Raw genomic sequence first — 8,700 nt, 5'->3', positions numbered from 1 at the left:
TGAACATCTTAAAATAATGTTATGGTATGATCATCTCTCAGACTCTGGACCTCTTCACTAGTTCACCTGTACAATTAGGTAGGAAGGAGGCTTACACCCTGGCATCTAGCTGATTCTTGTGTTGCTGATGTCCGTTGAAGTAGGGTTGGATAGTGCCTGACCTTGGACATTCAGCTAGCTTCTACTGATTTCATTTGTGGCTCATGGACATTTGGTCTGTTCTTTCTTACATGCAGAGCCTCAAGGTCTCTCCCCATCTATGATTCATTTCAAATCTAGCTGCATTTTATTCACTCAGCCCAACATGTCCACCTTGAAGTCTATGCTGCTCTGTCCACAGTTACAGAGCCAGTTCTAACAGTAACCCCACCTCCACCACCACTCTCTCAGGAATTCTGAGATTCATCAGAGCCTCTCAGGGCATCTGGGGAAGGGGGTGGTAAGAAAATGAGAGCCTTAGCATTCACCTTTTTCTACCTTTTTTATTTCTATTAACAATAAATACAAACAATATATATTCTTTTCTGAGATACATTTTAATACATTAATAATTTTATATAATTGAAATGTTTACTACATATTAATATGATTAACATGGACCTGAAAAAAATGATTTTATTTCTCATAGCATATAGTAAATGCCCATATTCTACTAACAGAAAATGAAATAAATCACTTATGTATGCAAAGTTAAGTAGCTTTGTGCACAGTCTCCCCTGTGGGAAAAAGGTCACTAAAGCTATTATGTTCTTGTAGGGGAAATGGGGGTTGTATGTCTACTAACGATACTTTCAGTCGTTGTCTTATCTATTACTGTATTTGAAAAGCAGCACAGAATTAAATCTTATAATTAAAATTCAAGGAGAACAAATAATCCTTAAGCACTAAAAAAATTCAATGAATTATTTTGAAAGTATAATTTCACTTTCCAGTACCAAATATACATATACAACACAACTATACAACCAACTATACATGTTCTCCAAATGTGGGCAATGTACTATGTAATGCAATTTCATTCTCAAATAAAAAGTACTTCATTATTAATTTTTCCATATAGTAACAAAGATATACAACATATACTAACAAAAAGTTGTGTAAATTAGCTAGCCCAGACTTTTAATATAAGGATATCAAATATTACAAAAAGAATTAACACATACATTGATAACTAAAGTACAATGTGTAGCATTCTTAAATGTAAAATCCTAATGTAAATCAATTTTTTGTACACAAAAATTGCAAAATATGCAGTTAAGTCTAACCCATTCAAAAAAAATATAATACATTTTGCTTCATATATTGGCTTGATAGAATGTTAGCTTATTAGATGCCTTATTATATGCAAGCACTGTGCTAATTGCTAGGTCCAGAAATGATAATACCCCTACTCCTAAGAGTTTCCAATTAAATACGACAGATATGTAAAGAAGTATTTACACTACAATGATACTCAAGAGAATTGTACTCTTAAGTAATTCCAGCAACGTTGTTACCCTTAGAACCAACAGCATAATTTGTTGATCTAGTTAGTGACTGCTTTGGTTTCTATTTTTTGTAAATGCTTTAGTCTCTTTTAGAAGTATTATTAAAATTCTGAAAACCATATCTAATGTCAAATGATCAAAAGACATTAAAATCTGGCTTCCAAATTCCTCTCCCAGAAAATATGTTTGTTATTATGTCAATAGCTGATAGGAGAGATAGCAAGGCTCTAGCTCACACTGGATTTATAAGAGCTGATTAAGGGAATGAAATGCTTGCTTTATTAGATTATGCAATGCTCATCATGCTCAACACACCAAAAAAGCAACAGAACTAGGATGGATTTTTCTGAGGCAAATGTACATGTAGAAGGTATGTACCCTTGGCCACTGTGGCAAGTTTTAAAGTGTTAAGCATTTGAACAAGAAGGAAAGTGAAGACTTGATTTTAGAGGAATGGAAGACATGCTATTTCCAATACTTATGGAGACAGCAACCTAAGATCAAGGACTGAAAGTTATTACAGGGAGGCAGAGTTGCTTTCAACCTTAGGAAGAACTTTCTAATAGAACTGTTTAAAAATGGAGGTAGTGAGCTCTTTACCCTGAAAGAACTGAATTAGAATTTGAAAAGAAAATCATCTGTCAAAGGTATTTTAGAATTTAGAGAGGTTTTCTATACAAGGCTGGAAGCTGTATTAGATTTTACCTTCAAGTTTGAATATGAATCTATGATTTAGAAAAGTTATCTTGTCACTGTGTAATACCATGCTGTGATTAAAATCCCTATTGTAATATTGTACTGATTAAAACCCCTAAATTAAATTTGATTAAGCATCTTAGTGTAATCAAATATAATTTATAAACAGATTTTTAATTAAAGGTATCTTTCAAAGCACATTATCTTTAACTAAATTCACTACATCTAGATATACAGCCACATTTGTGGTGAAATAATTCAGGACAAAATTTTAGGTAATGGTCTTTCAGTTTCTATTCACTGTAAAACAAATGTGCAGTTATGGTATACAGAAGGAGAAATCCCTATTAGCAGCTCACTATAAATGTCAGCACCCTTTACAGAGTTTTTCCAAAGTGATTTTTAAAAAAAGAACAAATTTCCTTCAACAAGAATGCTCCTAAAATGATGTAATTTTATGACTCACATCTTATCAAAATCTTGAGTATACAGAAATTAAAATCAAGTTACTCAGAATGCCTAAATGCTAAACAAATTGGAGGAAGCAATTAGTCAAAAGGCAGAAAAATATTAAGATCAAAATGTGCAAATAAAATATAAAATCTTTGGTTGTGTACTCCTGTGTAGGAATTTATTTGGCCTAGTTTTCTACCACATGCCATTTTGGATATTTAGTCTTATTCCAAATATGACTTTATAAAGTTGAGTGAATTCTGTTATGCTGAACAGAAATTGGCTTCCATTTAAACTTTTGCCTTCGTTTTTAGGTTGCCCTCAAGAGTTGCCCACTGGAAGGCATGTTTTGTTCTTACACATTCAATTCTAAACATATGGGGTTTCCAAACATTGGATCCAATTAAACTGAGAATGGTGATCCAAAATATATTCAACAATATATTTAGCCATTACATTTATTGCTTCCAAATCTCAAAAGGTAAACAGATGTCTCCCTCTATATTTGACTCTGATTTTCAAGACAGATGCCTTCATTTAGGTACCCTGAACACATACTCAATTGCTCTTCTTGGTATCTGGGGAAAATGGAATCATGTTGCAGGATGTGGTTGCTCTCAAATAATATTCTGGCTTTCAAGAGTAACATATAAATGGATACTGTTGTGATAAAGACTTTTTCCCCTCCCCAACCAAAATTGAGTATTATATGAATGCAGTTAATTTGATTATGCAAATATTCTTCCTACTGCTTTTGTTTCACAGGCAATACATGAACAGGTGCTCTACATTATAAGTCAAGTTTGAAGATAGTTCTAAAAATGTTCATTAACTTTGATATCATATAAATGTTGAATTTAATCTTTTTTGTTTAATAGTGACACATAACTACTTTCAATTTTAGCGGACACTAGGATACTACATACTGCAATTTTTTTTTTGCATGCATAATCCATTTACCAGGACAAATGACAAACAATTTGGAAATGTTACTCAGAATTTTGATACAAGAATGAAAGCAATCTGGATAATGAGCTTAATTATTTTCTCTTACAATGCAGCACTGACTGAAGGATGATAATGAAAGGGAAGGAAACTTTAAAGAAAAAAAAAGACTAAGGGAAAAAGTCATAAATGGATATTGTTTTCTAATCTTACAGACAGGAAAAACGGCTCCTCCTGGGTAGCAGAATAGACTTGAAAGATCACTGAGACTTGCAAGAGATCAAGAATAGAGAGCCAGGCCAGAAATAATGTATGTGGTTCTTGGTGAAGCCAAAGTGATTGCCAAGATCAGAATAATACCAGTTAAGCCACTGACCATGTGTACATGTGCCTGGGTTCCTTGAGGATTTTGAACACCCAGAACCATTCTTCAATAACCATTTAGTAGATCAAATGAAAGTGTTCCCTTTACCAGATGATGCAAAATTGGAGAGTACAAGATTAATTGCTAAGAGAGCCAAGCCCAGCACAGATTGCTATAATGCCAAGGAAAAAGAACAGTAAGTAAAGGAAGAGTTTGAGGTTTTATGACTAGACAACTTTTTTTAGTTATAACTGATGAAGAACACTCAGGTACAGATGTAAAGAGATGACAGTAAGCGAAAAACAATCAAGTTTCCTGCAGCCATTGTGGAAACTAAGGCAGAAGGCCTTGTGCATTGAAAAGTGTTTAAAATCAAATGCAGAGGGAGTTACTTATGGCTTGGTAACAAGGATACTTCTAGTAACATCAGGAACCAATGGCTGTGATTGCTCTGTGACAACCCAGTGGGGTGGGGTATGGAGGGAGGTAGGAGGAAGGCTCCAGAGGAAGGGGACATATATATGCCTATAGCTGACTCATGTTGATGTGTGGCAGAAACCATCACCACATCGTAATTATCCTCCAAGTAAAAATAAAATTTAAAAATCAATGGCCAGTGAGAAGAATGGTAGAAATCAAGATATAATAATGAAACAAGATCAGGAAGGGATTCTATTTTGCTTTAGTTTCTCCTTTCTGGAAATATTTGTTTATAAAGGTTTAACAATTTAATCACCTACTGTGTTATGGTCTTTATTAAATAACTTGTTTTCAAAGTGCCACATAACACACAGAGAAAGCCTCCACTGAATTTTCTTTCCAACGCACACAACACACATACACACACCCACACAGAGAGAGAGAAAGAGAAGGGCAGAGCCAATTAAGGTAGGAAGGGAGGAAGCCACCAATTCTACAGAATAATTTTTATGCAACTATCATCTGATTATAGACAATCCCTGGTTTTGAAATTGCATAATTTAGTCTAGCATTCTGTTCCATTTTGAAAAATATATTTGAAACTTATGATTACATAAATTTATATGGTAAAATAAAAGGACCTTCATTTAGGTATATTTCTACTTCTAAAGAATATTTACAATAGATTAACATTTACTACAGTGTGTGGGAAACTTCGCTTGATTCTAGAGAAATACAATCTACAGATTACCTGAGATATAAATCAGGTCCTAAAACCTAAAATACCTGTATCGTTAAAACTGATTAAAGAAACATATCCTCTTACAAGGCAGAATCATCTTAACTGAGAACAAGGATGATCCTCTTTTATTGTTTGGGTTAGAGATAATTAAACATCGAATAAGTTGCAAGTTTCACATATCTACTATCAATACCAAAAGCCCAGTCACATTTTTAAATTTAGTAAATAATTCACAATGAATAATATGCTGAAGAAGAAAACATACACAGCACTTTACAGCTGGTATACAACGTCACAAAAAACTGACACAGTACTAACTGAGATGTTGAAATTTCTTACTGCAACTCAAATTTGGACATGCAAAAGTTCAAGAAAAGCCAGCAATAGTGGTCCACTTATCTAGAGGTCAGATTTTCTATATCCTCGCTTACACTGGAATCTGGCAATGATATGGAAAAGTATTTTAGGACTACCATCCCAGAATCCAAGAATGTCACTAAAAGGATTACATGTCAAGATAAAATCAAGATATAACTTGAACTGATTAAATAAATCAAGAAAGTTAATTTACTGAGCTTGAGCCAGAAAATAAAATACCTCTAAAAACTGAGACCAACTAACACTGAAAACTAATAAGCAAATTTTAAGACATTTCAGTAACTACCAACAGCACTACAGTACACTATGCTCTTAATGAAGAGTTGAATCAAAAAATTAAAACATGTTTAGTGTAGAGTTTTAGAAGGCTTGGGAAATACACTTCATTTCAGAAAATTTTCTGACTGAAAAATAGTCAAAGAAAAGAAAGGGCTTAAAAATAGCTAACCAATGATCAGAAAAAATAGGAATTCAACTACTCTTATACCTGTAGTAACAAGATAGGATTCTCACCTCTAATATATTTTACACTTCATATAATATAGTATAAATAAGTCATTTTTACTACCTAAAGAGACTTCTCCCATTTACATTGTACAGTTCTGTGAAGTATGATTTGTTTTTCTGTCATGGATAAAGTACTTTAAGAATCAAAACATCAAAGCCTGAATTTTACTTACATATGAAAATACTAATATCCTATTCTCCAAGATTAAATACAGTTTTTGGTAAAATGTATTGTGTATTTTAAGTTTCTGGGAACTGCTAATTCATATATAGTATACATTCATAGTATTTTTCTAATATGGTATACATTCATAGTAATTCTCTTATAGAAGGTCTATTTTATCTCACTAAGCTATAAAGACCTTTTTACCAATAATTAAAGTTAATTAATTTACTGCAGGCTTCTAGAACTGCAATTGCTTTAGAATGTCTAATCATATACAATTTTTAGAAATGATTAGAAAACCATGGGTCTCTGTATTTATTAAACTGAATCACCTGGCAGTAAAATTCAGTTAAGGCTCTTGGCATTGGTGAAACTTCTTCCCACTCAGACCTGCTGCTGTGGTAGACTTGGACTTCATCTGTGATTTCATCTGGTGCATAATCACCACCTAATATATAAATTTTATCTTCAATTCCAACTGCACCTGCATTGAAGCCTGCACATTCAAAAGATCCTTCACCCTTCCAAACACAAGTATCTGGACAAAAACTATAAACCTTATAAGTGGAAAGGTCACATATATAGAGTGTACAGTTTACTGGGACAGCTTTAATTAGTGTTGCATGAAAAAACTGCCCGAACTCTGCTACTAGTTCAGACCACTGATCAGTTGTAGCATTGTAGTTGAAAAAGCAATCAAGTGATGGGTTAAAAGCATCTGTAATTTCTACCTCTGATCCAAGAACATAAATTACATTTTGGCATGCACTTGCTTCAGGATAGTATATGCCCCTAGGTAATGGGCTAACAGACACCCATTCTTTAGAAAGAGGATTATAAGATTCAACATCTAAGAGACTTTTAATGTCCTGAGATCCTCTAGTTTTTCCACCTATGACATATAATTTATTGAGAGCCATAACTGATGTATGCATGGTTCTTGGTGTTTTCATAGTTGATACCAGGAAAAAATCATTTTTGACTGGACAGTAGCACCAGGTTTGATCAGTGGCATCATGATACGATTCTGCAATATGAAGCCGAACTGTTCTACAACATGGCCCTTTGCAACCACCTGTCAAGAATATTTTCTCCCCATAACTAGACAGACTAGATCCTGGCAAATCAATCAGGTGTGACTGTGGCAGTATCTTCCATGAGTCACTTTTAATATTATAGCAAAACGTATATTGAGCTTCTCCATTTTCCTCAGTTTTGTGAACAAATATGTATTTTTCAGTTGTGGATGGTCGAGCATCAGGGAAAAGTCCACCAGAACCTTGCACACACTTAATTGCATCCATGATTATATCAAAACAGTTTGTGCTTTTGAGTAAACACTCTTCATTGAGTAGACAATCTTGAAGTGTCTCCTCAGATAATTGACATAATCTTACTTTTTTAATCAAATAAGGCAGATGTTTTTGCCTTGATTCTAAGTTATGTTTAGTCCAACTAAGGACAACTTTCAGTACAGTTTCTTCTTCAGGAACATCTAGTTCATCTGATTCCAAACACTTTTGCAGTACTCCAAAATTCATCTCTAAGAAATCACTGGATTTAAATAATAAAGAAAAGTGATGTTGTACAAAGTATAAAGCATGGTCAAACAAACGGGCAGAGCCATAGCTATCTGATATAGATAATAATTGTAAACAATTGACAAGATTAATACTTTTTATTAAAAAGTCACTGCAAGCTTTGGATAGGAAGGAAACTTGAAGAAATGATGACAACTGGAAGAACATTTCCACATTATCATCTGTTATCTTTGTTTTTCCAGTATAGGCATAATCAAGAAATGCTTTTACTGCTTTGGAGGACAAATTAGTAATGGTAACACTTCCACCATCTCTTTCTTTCATGTTTACTTCAAACATAGCCCTGCAAAAATGAAGAACACAGAAGAACAAATAAACAGGAATATTTTATTCCAAGACAATTTTCAATATGACCTTAAAGAGGTTTCCTTCACTCTTAGGTTGATATAAAATAAATTTACAAAATATATTTTAAAGCATCCTAATAAATTAATGTCTATAATAGAGACCATATTATTTATATGTAAAATACATATATTATATAATATCACACTGAAAAATATATAGATTACAGCTAAGCCATAGCAATGAATCCAAAGGCTATAAAAAGATTTAAATTTTGTGTCTGATTTGATGTTCTTTTATATTATTCATAAAATTGGGGTAAAATCTAATGGCTGAATTTATTTACCTATGGATTAATTTAGTATCAACTCTGCAGGTGATAACTAAAATTACTTAAAATACAGGATAAACTTACATATACATTATCCCCACCTGGTAATGTTGATACCACTCTGAGAAATTGGGAACATTTTTGGCTCATTTTAAGCAAAAATATAAATTATTTGGAAATGTTTAGGCAGGAGACTAAGAATATTTCACGACTGGCTTTGCTAAGAACAATATTGCCATCCATCCTTAATTAACTTTATATCCAGAGTTACTAACGTTTACACTTTAAATAAACCCATTAAGATGGTTTTCAATAGAACTGCAAA

The 8,700-nt window shown here is 33.1% G+C and overlaps 1 protein-coding gene across 7 annotated transcripts in view; it reads right to left on the bottom strand.

Annotated features, from left to right (window-relative positions):
• Positions 1-462: 462 nt before the first annotated feature.
• KBTBD3 (kelch repeat and BTB domain containing 3) overlaps positions 463-8,700 on the bottom strand; it is a 73,271-nt gene continuing 65,033 nt past the window's right edge. For all 7 annotated transcript variants that reach the window (XM_060399615.1, XM_060399616.1, XM_012095285.5 and 4 more), the window contains one exon: positions 463-8,042. In XM_060399615.1, the coding sequence (XP_060255598.1) occupies positions 6,440-8,042 (1,603 nt within the window). In that variant the 3' untranslated portion in view covers positions 463-6,439. The remainder of the gene's footprint in view (positions 8,043-8,700) is intronic.

This window comes from Ovis aries, chromosome 15 (assembly GCF_016772045.2).
Source record: "Ovis aries strain OAR_USU_Benz2616 breed Rambouillet chromosome 15, ARS-UI_Ramb_v3.0, whole genome shotgun sequence".
Lineage (NCBI taxonomy): Eukaryota > Metazoa > Chordata > Mammalia > Artiodactyla > Bovidae > Ovis > Ovis aries.
This window is presented reverse-complemented; position numbering and strand designations above follow the sequence as displayed.